Here is a 24,334-nt window from a genome sequence, read left to right on the forward strand (position 1 = left end):
ATGATCTTTGTTGTAACTATTAAACTTTGATTTTATCAGGTAAAATCATAGACAATATGCAAACATTGGGTGTGGCTATATTCCAATAAAATTCTATTTACAAGTGATGGACCACATGTGGCCTGTAGGTTTTAGTTTGCCACTCCTATGTAAGACCATAAGACTACAGTATCAAGAGTTTTCATGTTATGTGGGCTGCATTACTTGATTTTTTTTTTTTTGCCTTTTTTTTTTTGAGACAGGGTCTCACTATATAGTTGAGACTGACCTGGATCTCACTATGTAGCCCAGGCTGGTCTTGAACTCACAGTGATCCTCCTGCCTCAGCCTCCCGAGTGTTGGGATTGATTATAGGCGTGTGACACCATGCCCCACTTGGGCTACATTACTTGAGTAAAGTGCAGTGAAGTTCTAAGTTATTACCCTTCTTCCCACACCAGTATATAGTTACGTAGGAAATACCCCGCCATCCACACACACACAGGGAATTGAACTCAAGACTTTGTGCTTGCCAAGCAGGGGAGGTGCCCCTGAGCTACGTCCCTGGGCCAGAAAATTTTGACTCATTGATCAAAGAAGAAATCAAAATGAGAATTTTAAAAGTACTTTAGATTTGAATTATAATGAAACTACTACATATAAGTTAGAGTTTATATTGTAGAAGGCATCTAAAGCAGTGCTTAGAGGAATAATTATTGCCTTAAAGGAATATATTAGGAAAGAAGAAAGCTAAACATTAATCTGCCAAACATGTGGTATAAGAAGTTAAAAAAAATTACAATAAATTTAAGCAGAACAGAAGAAAGGAAATAAAAACACATGAGGTTAATGAGATAATCCCAGAAAAGCCAAAGATTTTTGTTTTTTTAAAAGACTATTAAGGATATGGATATAGCTCAGCAGTAGAGCACTTACCTAGCATACTTGCCTAGGTTCAATCTCCCATAAACCCCAAACCCCTTAAAAAAGACTTTTAAATAGATAAACCCCTGACAAGATAGACCAAGGGAAAAAAAAGGCACTAATAAAACAGTATTAGAAAGGAAGAATAGGATATAATAAAGATGCTGTAAATATTAAAGAGATGAGAGAATTTTTTTGTACTGGGGATTGCACCCAGAAGTAAAAAAAATAAAGAGAAAAGATGAGAGCTGTTTTACTTAAAATGGTGAGTATAAGATAGTTTATATTACTGTTTTACTGATTTATGGCTATAGTTTTAGAATGAAAGCTGTAAATTGTGTTTGCATCAGTCAGTATGGTTTTGTGTGTGCAAGAGAGAGAGAGAGAGAGAGAGAGAGAGAGAGAGATGATACTTTCCTACCTGTCGGTGGTATCATCAATTTAGAACATTCTTTAAAGGGAATTCAGTTCCAAACGTATCTGAGAGACAATAAATTAAATCGTAAAATCCCTAGAAATACAGAAATCAATCCAAGTGCTTTTTGTTCTATGACTTGGGTAAATCTTTTATAAATAGCATTAGTCTGATATTGTTGGGTTAATAAAAATAGCTACATCTTCAGAATTGGCAACACTAATTATAATATAGACACAGTTCTGGGTTTACTAGTCAAGTTGTTATCTCTACTAAATAGTTTTAAGATTATGAAACTATAAATCTAAACTAAAAAAATGTACTATAAGAATGTTACTTGATGCATATTAAGTATGACAGATAAAGAAAAAAAGTCTAACTTTTTAAGTTCTTTTGTGATTCTTCCCCCACCCTACCCCTGGGGCTTGAACCCAAGACCTCATGCCTGCTAAGTGTGTACTCTGCCATTCCTGCAGATATTTTTGATACTTGCTTTTGTCAGCAAAAAGGTAATGATGGCTACTTTATTTGATATCTTAGGAAATCCTCATGAGCATTTCGTTTCTCCTTGACTTAATGGTTTGTGTTGAAAAGTCTGCTGCGTTGTGATGGGCTTGCCTTTACAGATGATTTGTTTCTTTTCTCTACTAGTTTGTAATATTCTGTTCTTGTGTTGAAGTTCTGGAATATTGAATATTATATGCCTGGGTTTTTTTTTTTTTTTTTTTTTTTGGTACCAGGGATTGAATTTGGGTCCATGTTCTTGCAAGGCAGGTGGTGGAACCACTGAGCTAATCTCTGGCCCAGGGTGGATTTTTTTTTTTAAATCATGGCTAATTGGAGTTCTTTGTGCTTCACTTAGCTGTATAAATTCTTTTTTCATGATTGGAAAAGTTTTAGACATTACTTCTGTGAACAGGTTTTTTTGTCAGTTGCACTATCTCCTGCTTTTTTGTTGACTCCAGTCAATCTTATATTGTACTTCTTTGCATCATTAGGTAACTGTTGGATTGATATTTCATAGTCCCTTGCTATTTTTAAGAAAGTTCTTTTCAGATCACTAACTGCATTCTTGTCTTCTACTAGATCTGATATTTTGTCTTCATTGTGGTTCATTCTGCTGTGTATACTTTCAGTAGAATTTTTAATCTCATTGATATCTGAATGAATCTGTTTCATGAATTTCATTTCTTTCCTATGTTGGGCATTCATGGCTTCCATCATTTTCCTAAGCTTGTCTTTTTTTTTTTTTTTTTTTTAAATCTACATCTACTCTAGATTTACTGTGTCCTTAATTATGGTCATCATCTCTGAAGTTATGTGAGAAATTATGATTTGATTTTTTTTCTAGAGTCTCATTTGTTTTGTCAATTCCTCTGTTACTTCAGAGAATCCAGGTGGTTGGCTTTAGCATTATTTCACTTCATTGCCCCATGGATTTGCCTTTGGTGAGCTGGAAGTCTGGAGTTGCGTCTTGCTCCTGTGTATTCTCATTTTCTTTATTTTTAAATTTAATTTCTGCATTGATGCTTGTAAATCCTTTATGGTAGGTAGCTGTATTGCTAGTATTAAAAACCCTTAGGAAATGGCTACTTCTCAGAAATGTCTTCCAAGTGTAGCTGGCTTTTGAGTTTTGAGTCTATTGCAAAACTCTACCTCTTAAATTTATAGGGATATGAAGTTGCTGCCTATTTGGCCTAGACCCTGGTTCTTTGGCAGTAGCCTACAGTGTTGTTTATAGTCCTTAGGCAGTTTCAGTCTTGGTATACACGGAGAATAATTGATTACAACAGTTATGTCAAATTGTCTGAAGTATAATCAGTAATAACAATAACATCAAACACAACCTAGAAAATGACAAAGTGTGATAACTATTAATTTGCCACCTTAACCACATCAACATGATTTATAGTTATACAACAAAGTCTAAAGCAAATCAGATAATTGTATACAGTAAATATCCCTTCAATATTGTGATTTTACCTTTGGGGTAGAAAATTTAAAAGGGGTTTGTGGAGACTAGGGATTTAGTGCAGTGGTACCACTGCCTGCCTCACAAATGCAAGGACCCGAGTTCTATCCCCAGTACCAAAAAAAAAAAGGGGGAGGGATTCAGGGGAATAATATAGAGAAATAGAAGAGAGATTAGAAGGAAGACTGGAGGACCAAGGAAGGTTATAAAAGCTTTGGGAAACTAGTGAGGAAGATAGGAGGAAAAGAAGGAAGGATAAAACAGAATCAAGAACAGAACGAAACTGGATACAGTGTTCACACATATAAAAACAATAATAAGAAAAAGAGAAAAAGAATGAAAAAAAGCAAAGGAAGGAAATAAGGGGGAAAAAGTCCATTTTTAAGTGTGTCTCTGGTAGACAGCATGAGTAGACAGAACCCAGGTCCCAGCAAGTCAGCAATTTGTCTATGGGGACTCAAGTTGTTCAGCCCACAACCCTCCTGGTGCCTCCTGCCAACTTGAACTCGGTTGTGCCCCATCCTGACACTGGGAGCTGTTAGAGCCAACCCTAGCTCTTCTGAGTTCTGTTGTCCCCTTGTCAAAATGGTGACCAGCAATTGCTCTCTCCTGGGGGATGTCTGAACTGGAGTAATTCACCAGTCGCTGCAGTCCACAGTGTCCACTGCTTCAGTCCACTCATGCATGTCTCTATGGAGGTCCCTTTTGCTTGACAGTAGTCACTGTGCATCTGCAGATTTGAGCCACCCCTCCTATACTGTGAGCCAGGGCTGAGGGAGAAAGTCCACCTTGTCATTATCCTCTTCTTTGTTGAGGTCGCTCTCTTTGTTTTCCCATGGGCTCCAATTCTCACTTTAAATCCTTATAGCATCCCAGGGACCCCCTTCCCTCCTTCCTCTCTTCCTCATGTTGCTATAGTCCAGCATCTGGACACCAAATCTTGGAGAGGCTGTTTCTCTGCTATTTACACTGAGTGGTGGGATTATAGATGTGCTACCGTGCCTAACTCAGTATGGAGATTATTTAAAATTGTTCCAGAATGAAAATGGAAAATAAAGGACAAAAACAGAATGGATATAGAAAGTTGGGAAAAAAATATCTCGTGTGGTTTAACTGGCTACATTTGAAGGAAGGTACTGCAAGGATTTAAAAAGAGACTTTGGTATCAACAACATGCCTATATGAAACTAAAATAAAAAGTTTCTTTCATCAAACATATTCTTGGGTTATTGTTTTGCTTTTGTTTTTTTCTGGGGTATTGGAAGTCCTCATGCGTACTAAGCAGAGGCCTACTACTGATCTATGGTACTAGCCCTATTGGTTGCTCTTGATAAGACAGTTTTCTTGGATTATTCGTCTTTTTTTTTTTTTTAAACAGTCTTTCTATGTAGTTAGGCTGGCCCTGCCCTTCTTATGTAGCCCAGGTGGGCCTCAAACCCTCAGTGACCCTCCTGTGTCAGTGTCCTACTTGCTGAGATTACAGCCATGTGCCAGTGTTACTACAGTGGCTGCTACTGCTGTTCTTGAAAAGAGACTGTGAATGAATTTTCTCTCTCTCTCTCTCTTCATTTATTTATATTTATTTATTTATTTTTGGTACCGGGGATCGAACTTGGGTCCTCATGCTTGCAAGGCAGGTAGTGGCACCACTGAGCTAAATCCCCGGCCCCTCTTTTATTAATTAATTAATTAATTATTATTTGATACCAGGGATCGAACTTGGGATCTTGTGCTTGCAAGGCAGGTGGCGGAAACACTGAGCTAAATGCGCAGCCCTCTCGTTCTTTTAAATAATCTGCCTAGAAAACAGTTATTCATCAAAATAATTTCCCATTGTCATTGTTAGTCTTTGATTACCTAAGAAAACTGAATATTCTTGATACTAAAAGAGTTAAGTTTTGTTCAGAACTATGTAATCTCTTATTTCTGCAAGATTTAAAAATAATTTTTGTCGCTTTGGTTATTAAATAGGTAGGTATAGTTTCCTATCTGTGATCCTATTTAGTAAAGCGTTCAAACCTTCAGATTTTTTTTGAAAGATTTCCCAAATTAAATTCTAAATAAAGTTTTTTTGATCCTGTGTTAATATGTGATTTCCCAGTAGACTCCTGGCAAAATTTTTTTCTCTGCTGGTGCTAGGGATTGAACCTCAGGCTTTGAACTTGCTGTACTACTGAGTTATCAACTCCACTAAAATATGAGAAATTGATTACCATGTTTTTTTTTTTTAAACAAAGTCTTCCCATATTGCCCAAGGCTGGTTTTGAACCCTTGGGCTCGAGTAGTCTTACTGCCTGATATCTCTGAGTAATTTGGACTACAGGTTCAGCATGATACGTGGCTCTCCCTGGAAAAAAAAATTTTTTTTTTGCATTCAGAATTAAACCATGGCCTTTGCACAGCTCTGCAGAGTCCTTTTTTTTGTTTTGTTTTGTTTTTTTAAATTTAGTCATGACCATTCTAAGTCCTTTCTCATTCACAGGCAGTTACTATTTACTTCAATGCTTTCCTGAAAACTTTTGCAAACAGTTAAAATTCAGAAGTACTTCATCTTCAGAGGTTCATGGAAAAGATTTTTACAAGTACAGGTTTCTGATAACTTCTGATATCATATTGATAAGCATGTCCTTGGACTAAGAATTTCTAGAACTAGTAGCCCAAGATCAATCAGAAGAAGAATTAATGATATGAGATTGGATGAACTGATAAAAGATAATTGCAGATTTGGTTTTGGAACATTGCTGGTTTTATTTCCAGATTTAAGGAACAACTTCCTATAACTTACAGCAATTAGGCAAAATACATCTTTGTCAGCAAAAATGAAACAACTCCTTTTTCTCCCTGCCTGATATCTCCCAAAGTTCAGAAATTTATTGAATATTCTTATTTTCATGGCAATGTAGTTATTTACATATGTTCAGTAGGAATATATTCTTGCAAAGGACAATTGGAAACATTGCTTTTATTACCAAGGCATTGACTGGAGTGTCATATTTGAGAATGTTGTATAAAATTAAATGTGACCAGTTAGCCTTAAAGAACTAAGATTGACCTTAAGATGCCAGTGCTTGTAAGAGCTCCCTTGAAAAACCTAGCCTTACACCTTCCTTTTGGATGTAATCTAGGCCAGTAATAGCCAACCTGTTAGAGCTTGCAATGATACAAGCAACCTCACTGCAGAACACATGGCGTAGATTCACCACCACTGATCTAGGCATTACAAGAGATCAAAGAAACTTCAGAATGTTTTGAGAACCTCGTGAAGAATTCCCTCAGACCCATAGAACTTGAAAGTAAAATTTGGTGGCAAATCCCTGGCTTGGCTTTGTAACTTTGAGATGCTTTCCAAAGTCTAACCAGAAGCCAGCTGTGGTGGCATACACCTGTAATAGCTACTTGGGAGGCTGAGGCAAGAGGATTGCAAGTTTGACGCTAGTGTAGACAACTTAGGGAGACTCTATTTCAAAATAAAGGGTTGACGATGTAGCTCAGTGATAAAGTGCTTGCCTAGCAAGAATGTGGCACCATACAAGAAAGGTGGGAGTGTTCCTGAGATTTCTTGAATAAGTTATAGCAATGAAAATACAATTAGGACACTCTGGTCAGTTGCCATTCTTGTTGCACTAATGTAAACAATCAGACCACATCTAATAAGACTAGATTTATTCTGTAATCAGAAATGGAAAGTGGTGGGGAGAGGGTGATTGTAGAGAGAAAAACCCTTGTTCCAGCAGAAAACTGTATTGTATCTTTGTGGCTTCTGCCACACACATTTTGCCAGTTTTTAGCAAGGTTCTAATTATTCTACTTTCCTCTAATAACTGGCTCTAACTCTCCAAGCTGTTATTTCCAGTTCTTTACCATCCTCCTGACTTGGCATGACTAAAGTGACCTTTTCCTAAATCCCTGTACACTGAAGCTGGGTGACTCCAGAGAAGTCACCCCAGCAGATTATATATGGTCAACCTTCATGCCTGTTACTGTGAGGAGCACTCAGAAAGTTCACCTTTATACCAAGGTACATTACCAGAGATACTAATACTGTCAGATTGCTCTGATTGTCCTGATTCCATCCGAATATGCTTTTGAGTTGAACATCTGACTTTTTGAGTGAATACCCTTTGGACTTAATAACTGAATTTACCATTTGTTTTGTTAACCTTTTTTTCTTTTATTTTCATTGAAGTACCCCCTCATTAAATGTCTGATTGTTCATATGCCTTGTAAATAACCTTTACAAGCAGGCGCCAGCTGATAGTGAGCTGGCTCTACTGAACAAAAGGCGACCAAAAAAAGGACTTGCCTTGTTCCCTGGAAAGAAAGACATGTCTTTTCTTTCTTTGCACATATTGTGCTTAACCGTGCTTTAAGAAGTACTTCTCAATAATTTTTTTCTCTAAGAGTTGCTTCGAACATGATGACTGTTGCAGGAACTCCAGTGCATTTTTTAACTGAAAAGTTTTGGCAGGAGGATTACAAGTTCAAGGCCAGCCTGTAAACTTAGCAAGACGCTGTTTCAAAACGAAAAATAAAACAGAAAAAGGCTGTGTTGTAGCTACTTTTCTCATTGCCGAGACAAAATACCTGACACCCACAAATTAAAGGAAAAAAGGTTTAGTTAGCTCACAGTTTGTAGAGGTTTCAGTTCGTGGTTGGCTAGCTCTAAGGCAGGGTGGCATGGCAGAGGGGCATCACAGAGGAGAAACAGTCCGTGGCAAGGCAGGGCAGGTAGAAGACAGCAATCAGCAAGTAGCAGAGCAACTTCTTTTCTGTCACTTTATATTCTGTCCAGGCTACCTGCCTTTTGAGTGGTGTCAGCCACATCCTGGGTGGGGCAGCCTTAATCCCAGCATCACACACACTAATCTAGCCACCTTTGAAACTCTTTATGACTACAGGAGGCTTTGGGGGACCTCTAGATACAAGCTATAACAGGCTCTGTCTGTATAAACAGACAGTCTATGAGAGCTGTCCTATAGCCTATAACAGTGCCTAACATATAGTTCACTCTCAAATATTTCTCTATTAATGAATGAAGAAAACTGAAGAATTCTTAAATGCAAAAGATAATTTTTGCTGGTTTAATTAAAATTGCCCTTGATAAATTACAGTCATACCTTGATGGTACTTGACTAGTTGGTCCCTGTACTCATTGGTTAGTACTTGATTGCCTCGTGACTTGCAGCCCTTTCCAGCCAAAACAGCTTGTTTGGTACATGTCAGTTTTGTTGCTTGTTGTACCTCCTGGAACCAATTAATGCCATGTACCAAGGTACTATTCTATGGCTTCGAGGTACTGTTAAAGACTGGAACTTCTGGGCTAGAGATGTAGCTCATTGGTGCCTTGCCTCCCTGGCAAGCACAACATCCTGAGTTCTATCCTCAGTACCACCAAAAAAAGAAAGAAAAAAGAATGAACCTTCTGTGGAGACAGTTTATATACCTTTATATTGAACTTTAAAAGTAGGTGATTTTGAATCTGCATACAAAATTTCAAAACCATTTGCTTTTCCTACTTTTTAAGTGACAGAATGTTTAAGGGGTTAGTGAAAACACTGATTTTTAAGCTATGTTTTATAGACCGCAAATACTTAATGCCTTTCAGTCTTAAGTTGAAATACATGTTGTCACAGGGCTGAAAAGTTTTACTCACTATAATGAAGGGCTCTAAAATATATAGTAAGCAGCTTTGCTTTCAACTTTTCAAAAATTTAAAGGGAGTTAAAATGAATACCCATATGGCTACTTAGATACATCAATTATTAACTATTTGCTGGATTTATATTTCCCTTCCACACATTTTATCTCTCTGGCTCACACTTTCACTGTTGTCTTCGCTACACTCATACGTCTGTACGTATACGTTGGTGGTTTTTTGTTTTGTTTTGCTATTAAAAGTTGTAGGTGACATGTCACCCCAATATCTCGTTGTGTGCCAGTGAGATAAATAATGCAGTGAAGGTTTAAATTTTTAAAAAATTTGTTAAAAGACATTTCCATTGATCCCTCTTAAAATACCCCCACCCCTTTGCTTCAAACACACCTGTCCCATTCTTACCATTGTCTAAAGCAGTTCTGGAAATCCTCTTCTCTGTCCTCGTCAAGGTTTTGTTGCTTCCTCTGTGTCCTGAATTGATTCAAAACAATCAACTTTCATGGTCATTTAGACTTTGAAGAGCCAGAAGTTGCACAGTAAACAGGTCTGATGAATAAGGTAGATGAGGACACATCAGAATGTTTTTTTATAAGCCTGCCTTTCTCTTAGATAGCCCTCAGCAGTTGGCATTCATTGTTTTTGGTTACACTTTGTAAAGATACGAAAGGTGACTTACAAAACAGCTCCAGAGTGGCAAGATGATGGAATAAGTCTGTTCAAAATGAGGGGAAGTATTTCGAGGGGTCTGATGGGCAGAGTGTCTGTTACTGTAATAAATTTTAAAATGTAAGTATTTACTGTATACTCCAGTCACATTGTGTATTTCTTAAGAATAGGGCCCATCTGACCATTTACTGTGTGCCCACATCTCTATTATCATACCTAAGGACATAACTTTGAGAAAATAAAAACATCTAATATTCCATACTCAGACTTCCCCATTGTCAAGTAATGTCCTCTGTATATTTTTTTTTCCTAATCAAGAACCATGTTATATTTGGTTGTAATGTCTCTTTAGCTGTCTTTAAAATGATTCCTTTGCCCTTGTTGTCCCCTTTTTTATTTTTACTTGACGCTGGCATTTGGAGAATTGAGGGTGATAGTCTGAACGTTTTTTATAATTAGATTAAGATTAAAAAAATTTTGCAGGCTGGGGATTTAGCACAGTGGTTCTGCCATCTGCCTTGCAAGCATAAGGACCTGAGTTCTATCCCTATTACCCCCCCCAAAAAAAATTTGGTGAGGAAAATGTATAAATTTGTTACCAGGTTTTAATGATAAAATAACTTAGAATGAAAAGCAAAACAAAAGGTAATTTTCCTCTTTTTCTTTTCTGCAGGATTCTGAACACAAGCAGTTTGCTGTGTGACTGTCATTTAAAATGGTTACTTCAATGGCTGGTTGATAATAACCTTCATCATTCTGTAAATGTAAGCTGTGCCCATCCTGAATGGCTAGCCGGACAAAGCATCCTGAATGTGGACCTAAAAGATTTCGTCTGTGGTTTGTATTTTTGTTTCTAAAACTTCTGAATAATTTTTGTTTGGTTTGGTTTGGTTTGGTACTAGAGATCAAACTCAGGACCTTGTGCTTGCAAGACAGACGTGGCACCACTTAGCTAAGTCTCTGGCCCTTCTACAATTTTTTTTTATAACAGAATTTAAAAATTTTTATTGATATATGTTTGCAGTACATAATTATTGCATTATATTACAAAAAGGTTTACTTTTATATATGTTGTCCATGCTGGATTACAAACACAGTTTTTCCCCCTACTGTTTTCAGTCTGCAGATGGTTAAATCCTTGAATGTGGCAGTCATGTGTAGGGAGAACCAACTGTACAGTGTTTAGATCAGTGTATCAGTTTTTGCACCACTAGGATGATCTCTGTTCACCTGTAGATTACCAAATCTTGTTCTCACAGTCTACCTTAAGCTACTTGGGGCACTTGGAAGTTGAAGCCCTTGGAGTTTTGTTTCTACTTCTGTAATTTTTACAAAACTTAAAGAAGAAGGGTGGGGATTTAGCTCAGTGGCACCATGCCTGCCTTGCAAACACAAAAAGGTTCTGAGTTTGATTCCCGGTATGGGGGGGAAAAATCGTGAAGAAAACAAAAAAATCTAATGCAGATTGAATTCTGCTTATGTTGTCACTCGTTCTGAATGAAGGTACATTGTATATTTTATCCTCCATTTCCACTTACAACTTTTATAGCACGGTGAAATGTTATACAGTAAAGATGCTGATTAAGAATTCATAAGCCATCGTCTCTGAATCAATCCCCCAAAATTTATTTATAAATCTAGAGTTTATTAGCTAGTCCTAAACCAGTATTTAGTTTTACATTTGCCATGTTTGGAACTTTTCACTATTGTGAAAGTTTCAGACCACGTTCACCACTGAATTAATATCTTTGAGTAAGCTATTTGATTTTTCTGGCCTTCATTTTTCCCATCTTTTTTGGTACTGGGGATTGAACCCTGGACCTTGCACTTGTGAGTCAGGCACAGCACCACTGAGCTAAATCCCTGGACCTATTTTCCCCATCTTTAAACAATGGTATTAGATGGTAGCTTGTGGTCTCCTTCAGCCTTAGTATTGGCAGTGTTTTTGTTTTTGGTTTTTTTTTTGGTACTGGGGATCGAACTCGGGTCCTTGTGCTTGCAAGGCAGGCACTGGAACCACTGAGCCAAATCCCCAGCCCTGGCAGTGTGTTTTTAAAACTCACAGTTTCACGGTGTTTTAAAATTGGACCTTAAAAACAAAAACAAAACAAAACAAAATTAAAAAACTGACTTGGCTACTGCTGCATTTTTTCTTCTTAGATGATTTTCTCAAGCCACAGATAAGGACACATCCTGAAACCACAGTTGCTCTACGGAGCATTAATGTGACTCTGACCTGTACTGCGGTGAGCAGCAGTGATTCACCAATGTCCACGGTGTGGCGCAAAGACAGTGAAATCCTGTATGATGTGGATATTGAGAATTTTGTTCGTTATCGGCAGCAATCTGGAGAAGCTCTTGAACATACTAGTATCTTACATCTTTTCAATGTGAATTTCACAGATGAAGGAAAATATCAGTGTATTGTTACTAATCACTTTGGTTCCAATTATTCTCAGAAAGCCAAACTAACTGTGAATGGTAAGGAATTACTGTTCTTGATATTTTGTTTTGTTTTGTTGAGACAGACTCATGGTGGAGTTAAGGTGATTGTTCTGCCTCAGCCTCCCAAGTGCTGGGATTACAGGCATGTGCTAGGCTTTTTCCTTGATATATTTTAAAAGGAGTTTTCATGATCAGTTTTAAATCACTTGACCCCCAAAATTAGAGGACCTAAGATTTGAGGGAGAGATCTTACTGATACTGTTTTTTGAGATGTGTGTAGAGTGGGTGAAGTTTTGGATTAGCTAGTATGTCTACTTATCATCCATAAGTGATCTTTGGTTAAGAGGTAAATTCATGACCCTAGGAGATGAGCCACTTTCATTGCAATTTGTACTTTTGGGAACATTCTTTTGGTATTCTAAATTTTCTTTCTAAAACCATAATTCTCTGAAAAGTGAAATTTATTCCTGATACTGTGTGCAGGGCCTTCTAATAACAGTATTTAGGATATTTCTGGGTCTAGTTATTAAATATATTCATACAGAATAAGTTTTGAAATTAATGCTCTTATTTCCTGTGGCTGAAAAAAACTTCTTCAATGCTGCTTGATTTATTGCCTGTTGGATTGAGGAACTGTAACACTTTAGTCTCTATGCACTCAAAAGATGGGTCTTGCTTTTGTGCTTTTTTGTTTTTTTGTTTTTGGGTACCAGGGATTGAACTCGGGTCCTTGTGCTTGCAAGGTAGGCCACGGAACCACTGAGCTAAACGCCCCCCCCCTTTTGGGGGTACCGGGGATTGAATTCGGGTCCTTGCAGTTGCAAGGCAGGCCACTGAACCGCTGAGCTAAATCCCCAGCCCCTGTTTTTGTTTTTGAGTCAGGGTCTTGCCTTGTAGTTAGGGTTGGCCTTGACTACGTAGCTCAAGGCAACAATTCTCCTGTCTCAGCCTTTTGAGTGCCAGATTTACATGTGTGCACTACCATGCCTGGCTGCTTCTGAGCTTTTAATGAGATTCTTTTAAAGGCATAAAGTTTTTTTTTAACATGCATTTCCCTTGGCAACTATGTTGATGTTAGTTTGGGAAGTGCTGTATAGCTTTGTGAGAGAGTAGCACTAAATATCAAATTAAAATATGAAGTTCAGTAAGGCTCATGGCCTTTACTTTCCCTATTCCCATAAGCATGATCGGATTGGCATGTTACACATTGTGGAAGAGTTAAGTGTCACCGTTCTGAAGTTCTGGGAGAAAAGATGGTCTCTAAAGCTGTCTTCCCTGTTATTTTAGAAAGCCTGTGTTCTCTGAGAAATGGAACATTACAGCAGTTATTATTTTGCTGTGTGTGTGTGTGTGTGTGTGTGTGTTTGTGTTTTCCCTCTTGACTACTTTCTCTTGATGATCTTTCTTGAAACAGAGATGCCATCTTTCCTGAAAACTCCAATGGACCTAACTATTCGCAGTGGTGCCATGGCCAGGCTAGAATGTGCTGCAGAGGGGCATCCTATACCTCAGATTTCCTGGCAGAAAGATGGTGGTACTGACTTTCCGGCTGCTCGAGAAAGACGCATGCACGTCATGCCAGAGGATGATGTCTTCTTCATTGCTAATGTGAAAATAGAAGACATGGGAATCTATAGCTGCATGGCACAAAATATAGCAGGAGGCCTCTCAGCAAATGCTTCACTGACAGTGCTAGGTACGTTTACTGCTTGTCAAGGGTGTCTGGGTTTTTGAGACTTGCTGTTGGTCTTTATGGGCAAGAAAAACGAATGAGAGGTTTTAGTCATGATTCTTACCTTGTTGTGATTTTTGCCACTTTTATTTTGTACGGGGTATTGAACTCAGGACCTCATGCTTGCCAGGCAGGCACTGTGCCACCGAGTTAAATCCTTGCACTCATTTTGCCACTTTTTGGAGGATTGTATCAGCTTAGAACATCAGTGGGTCAGATAATTTGAACTCTGGGAAAATGTTGAGGCCAGAGATCTTTATCACATGAATTGAAAATTCAAAACACTTTATCACTTTATTCTTGTATGTCTACCTCTGTAAGGTTTCTGTTTCATATGTTTTTCTACTACCCAGTGAGCTTGTATTGAAAGTTTTGCTGTGTTTCTTTAAAGAATCTCAGCCCTTTGATGTTGCTTCATGTACTGATTTACAGAGAATCTAGGGCAAATTTGTTTTTTTCCCCCTAGTTAAAATAATAAAAAATTTTATCTGTCTTCTGATTAGCTTTTCTTTGTTTTTGAGACAGGGTCTCACTATGTAGTTGAGAATGACCTGGAACTCACTATGTAGCCCAGGCTGGTCTTGAACTCATAGTGATCCTCCTGCCTCAGCCTTCCGAGTGCTGGGATTACAGGCATGAGCCACCTGATTAGATTTTTCTGTCTTCCTTCCAGTGTGCCTCTCATTACCCTCCATTTTTTTTCTGGAGTTGAAAATTTTTTTTTATTGGTATAATTAACAAAATTGTATATATTTAAGGTATACAGTATCTTTTTTTTACAATATTACATTTTGAAGCACATATATGTTGTTAAGTGATGAGAATCAAGCTGATTAACATACCCACCATCTCACTTACTTAAAGCCATTTCCATCACTTAGAAACATTTTATAATAACACGAGTTAAGTTTCTGTCTTAAACACAAAGACATGTTCAGCATCTCACTCCCAGAGACAGAGTAAGACAATTAAGTGAGTATCATGATAGATAGTTTCTTGATATCTTTATATATTAATGCATTTTTAAAAATTGGCAGTGCCACAAATACTGTTGTAACCTTCTGTTTCACTTAATGGAGTGTCATTTCAGTAAATCCATGTCAATATCATGATATAATTAATAATTTTTCCCTCCGTCCCACCCCTAGTAACCTCCTTATTGCCCTTTGCATCCGTATTTCTTTTTAGAGAAAATAACTTTTTCCTAAAAATTTCCCTGACTAGTGTTTTTGTTAATTCTTTTTTCAGCTTTAATTGAGTTTATTGTGGTACATTTTAGGGATACAGTATAGTTAACATTCATTGTTGGGAATTTGTACCTCTACATGACAAGTCTTGGTTCTCATTTTTCCCCCTTGTTTTGTTATTTTTTTGTTCTTCTTCAAAAGCTTTTCTTCATGGAATTTACCAGAAGCCACTTCTGCTTTCTAATTCTGTTTTCCTGATACCTCTGATGTCAGGGACTTTTTGAAGTGTGTGTGTGTGTGTGTGTGTGTGTGTGTGTGTGTGTGTGTTTTATAATCAGAAAAACAATTTATTGACTTAAAATTCTAAGATATAGAAAATTAGGGTGAGTTACTCACTTGGAGATTTTAGCATATTTAGTCTAGACTCTTAAACTTATTTTTATATACAGTTAGGTATGCCTGCTTTTTAAAAATATTGTATTGCAAGGATTACCCTATCATTAAAGCAAAGTCCTTGTAAAACATATGTGACTCTAATTCATTTAAGTATTTTCCTGTTAAACTTTGATATTTTCATTTCTATTTTTAAAATAAACATCATTTTGTATAAATCTTTGTGCTCCTTGATAGAGCTTGCCCAGGGTGGAATTACTGAGAGAAGATTCCCTGGTACCTAAATAAACAAAACAACAAAATTTAGGGCTTACCTATTTATCTGTGTAGGATTTGCGGGGGCGGTATCAGGGTTCATGCTCTTATCACTTAGCTACACCTATAGCCTCAGATTTAGATTTTTGTTTTTTTTGAGAGAGGGTCTTACTATGTAGTTCAGGCTATTCTTAAACTCGCTGCACAGCCCAGAGTGGCCTTGAACTTGGCAGTGATCCTCCTGCCTCAGCCTCCCAAGTGTTGGGAGTACAGGTATGCACCACCTCGCCTGGCTCAGATACAGGTTTTTGTAGTTTGAGGCTTTTATTTTTCTGAAACATTACCTTCCAAGCTTCCCATATGTATGTGAAAATACTCATTTCATCATGGCTTCTGCAGTATTACTCAGTAGGATTTAGGGAATAAAATTGCCTAACTTGATTTTTTTAAATGATTTCTTGTTAGAGACACCCTCATTTATTAGGCCTCTGGAAGACAGGACAGTAACCCGGGGTGAAACAGCCGTGTTACAGTGCATAGCTGGAGGGAGTCCCACCCCTCGCCTCAACTGGACTAAAGATGATGGCCCACTGCTGGTGACAGAACGACACTTCTTTGCTGCAGCTAACCAGCTTCTCATCATTGTGGATGCTGGGCTAGAAGATGCGGGGAAATACACTTGCATTATGTCTAATACTCTTGGGACAGAACGTGGCCACATTTACCTGCATGTCATTTCATCCCCCAACTGTGATTCCTCTCAGATTAGCAGTGGGCACGATGATGATGGCTGGACCACAGTTGGCATTGTCATCATTGTGGTGGTCTGCTGTGTTGTGGGCACCTCTTTGGTCTGGGTCATTGTTATTTACCACATGAGAAGGAAAAATGAAGACTATAGCATCACAAACACAGGTGAGTGGTACCCAGATGACACCTTTGGCTTGTACTTGAGTTAGAATGTAGTATAGGATTTATTGGAAAAATAAATAATATTGAGGAACTATACATTTACAGGAGGTATAAAGAAGTTTTTGTTAAAATGCTCACTTCCTTGATAGAACCTATTTTTAGAACTATTTTAAGAATTTAATACTCTCTCTCAAAGCTGTGCTCTTGTAACTGTTACAGGTGCACCTTTCTTTAACATGTTCACAGCAAGGACGGTAATTCATGTCTCTCTGCTGGTGGCTTTGATTTGAGTATGTTACATGTAACCTCTGGCTTGAACCGGCAGTGATTCATGCATGACCGTCCCATCAGGTAATATAGGACAGTCCCATCAGACTGGGTCAGTCATACATGTACCACCAGTGGTTCAAGCTGGCAGCAATGTGTAATGCCTAAGGTTCATTTTCCTAATTTTACTGCTGCGTAGAATAGAGCTCTCATGACTTAAGTCAGTCTTTTACTCCTCTCACACTGAAATCTGCAAGAGAAGAGATCCAGTCAGATTGTGCAAGTGTGGCTCTAGATAGACTTCAACCTTTAGGTTTTGTTTCATTTGGTAAATCCCGCCTACTGGAGATTGAACCTAGTGCCTATGCATGCTAGGCAGGTGCTGTACCTGAGCTATACATCCCCAGTCCTGGTAATAATCCTAAAGTGAAACTGAGAATTCTAGTATAAAATAATTTTGGGGAAAGTATGAACAGCTTATAGGGTTCTGAGTCCATACCATTTTCCCAAGTAGTCTTATTACAATGGAACACATTTACAAAATAATCTTCTGAATGTTAGCTTCAGCTGCTCACCTGGAGAGTCACAGATGTTTCTTTTTACAGAGGAGCTCAATCTACCTGCAGACATTCCCAGCTACTTATCTTCTCAAGGAACACTCTCTGAGCCACAGGAAGGCTACAGCAACTCTGAGGCAGGCAGTCATCAGCAGCTTATGCCTCCCGTCAATGGGTACATGCACAGAGGCACCGATGGTAAGGCTCTTTGTTGCTAATTGTTATAACTTCGCCCAGTCCTGGTGGGTACATGTTTATACAGGTAGTTTCCCCATTAGCCTTAAGTGATATTTTAAAAGTAAAATACTCAACGCAAGCATTCAGCTGCATGCAAAATAGAATAAAAATTGATTAATGTCTTAACAAGAGAAGAAGCCCTCTTACAGACAGGAGAAACACATTATCCTTAAACAGGGGTTAAAATATACTGCAGAGTCTGCTAAACCTCTATTAGTACAGAAGGGGATGTCCTAGGATCTCACTTCAAATGTTTCTTAACCTAGCTCAGGGGCACCGTGTGTGCCTGGCATGCGCAAGGTCCTGAGTCAATTTCTGGTGTTTCTTAACCCTTTCAGGGAAAGCATCCTTCAGACTGTGTCCAGTGGAGATGTGTTTCTGCTGACAGGTAGATGTATAGTAAAGTTAAAAGGGCAACAGTGCTTCTCAGTATACTGAGAAGAATGGAGAACATCAGAGAGATGTAAATGTTTCCTAATTAAACGAATCTGAGCTGGGCATGGCGGAGTTTGTCTGTAGTTCCGTGGAGTCTGAGGTGGAAGGATTGCTTGTGCTCAGGAGCTCCAAGGTCAGCCTGAGCACCATAGTGAGACACAGGCTCCAAAAGAAGAACCTGACTCCTCAACACTACTTCCTGCCCTCACAGTGAGAGACGGAACATAGGGAGTTGTACTAAGTGATAGGAAGATTAAGTTCCATTCCTAACACTTTTTCTAGCTCTGTGACCAGGAACAAGGTACTTAAGACCTGCACTTTAGTTTATTTGTTTTAAATAGAGAAGCAATACTTTATTAAGTACTTCCTCAAGATTATCACACATCCCCTTTGTGGTACTTCAAATACCACACTGAAACAAGATTTATTCCATTTCTTCAAATATTTCTTAGGCTGACTGTTAACAGAACTCCTCTAATTGATAAATTAGGTTTTACTTTGATTTTCCATAGACAAAGGTGTATTTCTAGGCAAATTCTGTACCACTGAGCTACATCCAGAGGCGGAAAGGGTGTACTTCTGACTTTCTAAAGAATACTTAAACATTTTTATTCTTTGAAATCTGTGGGAAATAACATTGCTTTGGGATTCAATGAAACGATTTCTCAGTCTGTCCAGTTCTAATGTTCTGTTGATTGATGGTGAATAAATGACTTGCTCTTCATTTCTTATAGTCTTTCCTTCATCTAGTTTTCAAAGCACGTAACAGTCCAGGGAGCTTATTATGAAATTCTGTTACCTACATACTTGTCAGACAGGACTCTTGACTGGGGATACTTTTAACAGTTAGTGTTGCTTAACCTCTTGACACATGAAAGTAGCATGATCTTATGGAGTGAAGTCATCATAGCTTCTTATTTCCCGCTTTAGTCTGCTGAAGCCAAGCATACATTTTGTGCCAGCCCTGTTTTGGATTCCTTGATTTAACTTGGCCTATCTAGGATGGACAGAGGTGGTTTAGCATTATATTCAAGTGTATGGGCTCTGAAGCCCGGCTGGGTTTAAATTTCAGCTCCTCATTCTGATAATATTACTTCAGTCCCATTACTTAATTTCTCTGTGCTACAGTTACTTTATTGGTTAAGATCATTTTATTTATTATTCCTTTGATAGTACTACCTGCCTTAAAGAAATGTTGTAAGGATTAAATGAGTTAATTCACAAGAAAACCTTGAAACTTCCCATGGTCTATAAAAGAAGTATGCAGCAATGAAATTGTAACTGTTGAAAGAAACTGATGATTGAAAAACGAATTCCTTAACAGAAAATATTTGGGTTCTTCCCATGTTGTCCTTAGGTGGTACTGGTACCCGGGTGATCTGTTCAGATTGCTATGACAATGCCAACATTTACTCGAGGACTCGAGAATACTGTCCATACACCTATATTGCTGAGGAAGACATTCTAGATCAGACACTATCCAGCCTCATGGTCCAGATGCCCAAAGAGACATTTTTGTCATGTCCTCCCCAAGATGCAGCTGCCCTGGAGAACTTAGTATCATTGGCAGACCGAGAGCTGTCTGCCTTTCCCACCAACCATGAGAGGATAAATGAAAAGAAACCTCCCCCTACACAGATGAGCAATGGTAAGGAGTGCTTTTATATTTTGCTTTCATTTCACCTACTTCATTTTGCCATTTGTGATACAGGTAGCATTCTCATTTGACAGGGAACAAATTGGTACATTGGAATAATTGGTCATTCTTAACTGGGGTAAACTAGATCCAGAGACTCTTCTATATATTTGAGTTACAAAGTCTTTATCAGTAGGATGCAAACAGTTTTTGTGGGCTACTAAGATCACACTACAGAAAGTTCAGAGGCAATGCAGAAAACTGAAAAAGTTTCATATAGGATATTAGTATTTTTTTCTTTTTATTTAAATAACAGATTCAGAATGCTATAAATATAATTTAGGCATGATTAGTGAATGTTTTTACTGAAAAGACTTTACATGTTTGGTTTGGATGTTGTTCTATTTGGCAAATATTGAAGCTTAGCATCACCTGGCAGGTGTTGTTTTTGTCCTGTGCTGTACTGTTGAAACCGTAATTGGAAAGGCACCTTGGTATAGTGTCTTCTTTCCTGCCTGGCCCAGGAAGAGACTGTTGCACAAATATAAATCAGGCCTTTGATAACAATAGAGTAAAACAGTTCTCGCTAGACTCTGAAGGGTGGTATTGAGCATGTCTCCCTGGCCATCCGAGCTTTCCATCAGCTGTCCCCTCCTGTCAGCCTGAATGGGAAGAGCACTGGAAGCAGGGTAGGGATAAGAATCACAGGTTTACAGGAAAGTAAAGTGTGTAATGGTACTTTCAGATATGGTTCTGATGGGAATAATAAAATGATCTAACATGAGACTTGAAATGTGCTCTTTTGTTCTTAAGAGACCAGCTCTGACAGCATTTCTTAAGAGGATACACATCAAAGAAAACTACTATTTTTTGACGTTCTGGAGATGGAATGCTCACATATGTATGCTAAGCACACACTCTCCATTAAACTGTAGGCCAGCCCTGGTACATCTCTTTTTAACCGTGGACAGTCTTCACATTTCAAATCTGGTCTGTAAGTAAGGAAGTTAGCAAATGAGAGTGCTTTGGTTCATGTCCATTTTTTACCTTAGGCACTTTAGATTTTCGCTACATGAAGTATGGGCTAGAGACTATCATTGTTGTCATTAACTCCAGAGCTCAGTAGAAATGCAGTCATGCTCCCTCCCTAGAAATAGTGAATCTAAATCCACATTTCAACAAGATCCTCAGATTATTCCTGTGCATATTAAGCCCAGGTAACTACTGTAGCTTACTTTCCACATGGAATTCATTTTTACTTGTAGGTGTTTGTTTTCAGAGTGTTAGGCTAGCTTTTTCCAGAATGTACCTCATGAAGTTAATACAATTTTCAGTAAACCCTCTTTGGGAAAAGCACTCACTTTTGCTGTGAATAAGAATGAGAAATGCGTATTTCCAAAACCAAAGTACAAACAATCTGATTTAATATAGCCGTGTTTAGTTACTGTTTGTTTGTTGCTTATCATATGTTTGGTTCTTTTTATGTATGTCCATGGATCGAACCCAGGGACTTTGCACTGAGATTCATCTCCAATCTTTTTTAAAAAAATTTTGTATTAGGATCTTGCTGAGTTGTTAAGTTGCCCAGTCTGAGGTTGAACTTGTTCACGTATGTGAACTTGCCTCAGCCTCCCAGAATGCTAGCATTGTAGGCATGCAACACCATTCCTGGCTTGTTTGGTCTTATTTTGTAGAAGTTGAAAGGCAGTGGTTGTTTACTTTTAAAACAATTTAAGAACAATTAGAGGATGTAGTAGCTGTACTGTATCGACCATTATTAGCTGTGTATCTTGAAACTTTATTACGAAGGATACTATTAAGTTTCTTTAGTCTTTTTTTTTCATGTGTCTGAAGTTTTATTTTAAAATTTTTGAAACACCAGAACCACAAAAATAACAAGTGAAAGAACAAGATATATAGCATAGTTTAGAAATTGATTACTTTTTTATTAGTACATGTTTACAGTTCATGCAGGTCACAGTTACTTGGAGTGGTTACATGTACAGACCACAGCTTATTCTTTTTTTTTTTTTAATTCCCATCTCATCCCCTCCCCTCTTACTCCTCTTCCTCTTGTTCCCCATCCAATTTTCATTCTTCTTGATTTTATTAATCTTAGCTCATGTTTCAGCATAAAATGTTTACATTCATTAAAGTTATTAGTTTCCTATACATGGCATATCTTTATTCTATTTATTTCCCCTTCCTGTCCTTCTTAACTTCTTGCCCTAAATCAATTACATTTGATGATTAAAAGAATTCATTGGACCGCAACTGAGGTATTTCTTTTTTTTTTAATTACAACTAAGAAGATGGCAAGTGTATGCTTGATGTCTGTCCTTATTGGGAATATTGGGCATCTTTATTGCTTTGAGAATTTGGTTAAAAGCACATTAAGGTTTAGAAAATTAATTTTGAACTTCTGGTCACCACTGTTAATTTTTGTGTTTTCATTCTCAGAAGCATTGCAGCAGCCTCTGTGGAGCATAAACAGAGAACCAGGCCTGCCTCATCCTCTCTTTTCCCAGCAGCCAGCCCTTCAGTCACCACAACTACATCGGAATGAGGATCTGGCAGAGAGGGATCCAGACTGTTCTTCCCCCGTGCCCTGCCATAGGTTACAGGACCATGCTTTTGACTTTAGTAGGACTCAGAACATTCAAAATGGTAGCCAGGACACATGAAACCCACACCAGAATGAAATTTGGGCAGAGACTCAAGTTAGTTAATTTTTGTATTTACTACCTCACGATTTGTTTGTTTGTTTGGTGTTTGTTTGGGCTTACACTTGACAAGGAAAGGGTAGCGGCTGATGGAAGTGAGTGTATCAAGGTGAGAATATGTGGCACTGGCAGAGGAAGACATGGAGCAAATGTGTCTCCTGGGGGCCCACGGGAACGTGCCCAGGATTGCACCGCCTATCAGGAAGCCTCTCACTGCTGTTAACCTGCCGGATTGTCCTAATTCACGGACTGATCCTTTGAAAACATTGCTGCTTTGATGTTCTGTTTTGCCCTCCAAGGAGCAAAAATAACTTCGGAGCCCTCTAGGAAGTATACCTGGGGTCATTCAGTGGGTTTAAGCAGGTAGTTGAGACTAGGGCTTTGATATTCAAAGTCCTTGGCAAGAATCCCAGGTTTGACCAGCTGGTACCAGGTCAAAGGTTTTTGTATTCTTGTGAATTATTATTTTTGTCCCTATTGCCCAGGGATCTCATTGTAAATATGTGTGCATTTGTAAATAATTTTTCTATTCCTTGACTGTGTGTTGGTGGCAGTGTAAATATTTTTGATATGCCAAAATTATATATAATGTCTAGTTATTGTCAGCTTCTTAGATCAGAGAGTTTGTATAATTTAGTTAAGTGAGATCTAAAAACTTTGTTTAAATGAAAACTTTGTTTAAAGTTCTGAAAACTTACTCTCAAGAATTATATGTATAGAGGCAGGGTACTTAGTGATTGCATACATACAAACACAATCTTGGTGTGACTAACTGCTTCTTTCATGCTTAAACATTCATTTTCATTTGTCATCTGTGTACAAGTGCCAGGCAAGATTCTCTTTGCAGCATAAAAAGCCTTGTTTTTTCAGAGCCTGATGATTTGTCATTGCTATTGTGAACTAGAAGATTTGTTTTAGGAATGATTTTAGCAAATCACTTCATTGACAAGGAAACCAAAGATTGCTGCTTTTCTTCTTTTTTTGTTTGTCAATATATCTTGGAAAGGAAGTCCTCTTGAGAGTAGAACATAACATAAATTTTTATACTATAAAGCTTTGGAATGGTCCTTGTTTTGTACGTTTTTGTTTAAGCCAAAAAGTTTTCTTGAATATCTGATCAAAGAACTTTATGTAAACAAAGAACTTAACATTTTAATGTGATGGACATTTTTTGTGCTTTCAGATTTGCTTATACAGGCTGTTCAGTTTTATCTTCTAAATCTAACATTAGCCTTTTACTAGATATCTTCACTCTCTCAAATAAAAATGTATAAGTTGTTATGTGTTTCCAGGGTTCTAAAGTCACATAATTTCTCAGCATTTTCTCAGAAAGTTAGCTGAATTTTATATTCTTTCCTGGATAGCAGCACCTTTTTTTTTGAACTGTTAGGTTCTGTTCATTTACACTGTGAATTTTTTTCTCTTTTTCTTTTTTGATAGTACTGGGAATTGAACCAAGAATCAAGAACCCCAGCCCCTTTTTGATTTTTATTTTGAGACAGAGTCTCACTAAGTTGCCCAGACTGGGCTAGAACTTTGCAATCTTCTTGCCTCTGCCTCCCAGAGGGCTGGGATTACAACAGTCCCTTCAATATGCACACCCGCCTCCCCAGACAAAGTCTCACTTTGTAGTTCAGGCTGGCCCTGAATCTATTACGTAGCTCAGGCTGGTCTTGAACTCAGGCAGTCCTCCTGCCTCTGCCTCCCGAGTGTTGGGATTACAGGTGTGAACCACCACACTCAGCTTGTAGTCCCTCTTTTTACTAAGTTACAATGATAGCTTGTCCCAGACAGAATTAAGAAACTTCTCGCTTCTTGGCTTTGCTTCCTACTAGCTATGTAATCTAGAGCAGGTCTTTTTACTTCTCTAGGCCCATTTTTCTCATTTAGGAAATGAGGCCCTTTAACTGAATGCTCTGAAGCCCCCTCCAGTTGTAATATTA

The 24,334-nt window shown here is 38.1% G+C and overlaps 1 protein-coding gene across 7 annotated transcripts in view; it reads left to right on the forward strand.

Annotated features, from left to right (window-relative positions):
- Nucleotides 1-23,862, forward strand: part of Lrig2 (leucine rich repeats and immunoglobulin like domains 2) — a 90,998-nt gene extending 67,136 nt beyond the window's left edge. For all 7 annotated transcript variants that reach the window (XM_019208518.2, XM_010631274.2, XM_010631271.2 and 4 more), the window contains 7 exons: nucleotides 10,286-10,449; nucleotides 11,773-12,093; nucleotides 13,472-13,753; nucleotides 16,090-16,539; nucleotides 17,409-17,558; nucleotides 19,390-19,680; nucleotides 22,129-23,862. In XM_019208518.2, coding sequence (XP_019064063.1) covers nucleotides 10,286-10,449; nucleotides 11,773-12,093; nucleotides 13,472-13,753; nucleotides 16,090-16,539; nucleotides 17,409-17,558; nucleotides 19,390-19,680; nucleotides 22,129-22,352 — 1,882 coding nt within the window. In that variant the 3' untranslated portion in view covers nucleotides 22,353-23,862. The remainder of the gene's footprint in view (nucleotides 1-10,285; nucleotides 10,450-11,772; nucleotides 12,094-13,471; nucleotides 13,754-16,089; nucleotides 16,540-17,408; nucleotides 17,559-19,389; nucleotides 19,681-22,128) is intronic.
- The last annotated feature ends 472 nt before the right edge of the window (nucleotides 23,863-24,334 follow it).

Source organism: Fukomys damarensis, unplaced genomic scaffold (assembly GCF_012274545.1).
Source record: "Fukomys damarensis isolate Sample0158 unplaced genomic scaffold, DMR_v1.0_HiC HiC_scaffold_33, whole genome shotgun sequence".
Lineage (NCBI taxonomy): Eukaryota > Metazoa > Chordata > Mammalia > Rodentia > Bathyergidae > Fukomys > Fukomys damarensis.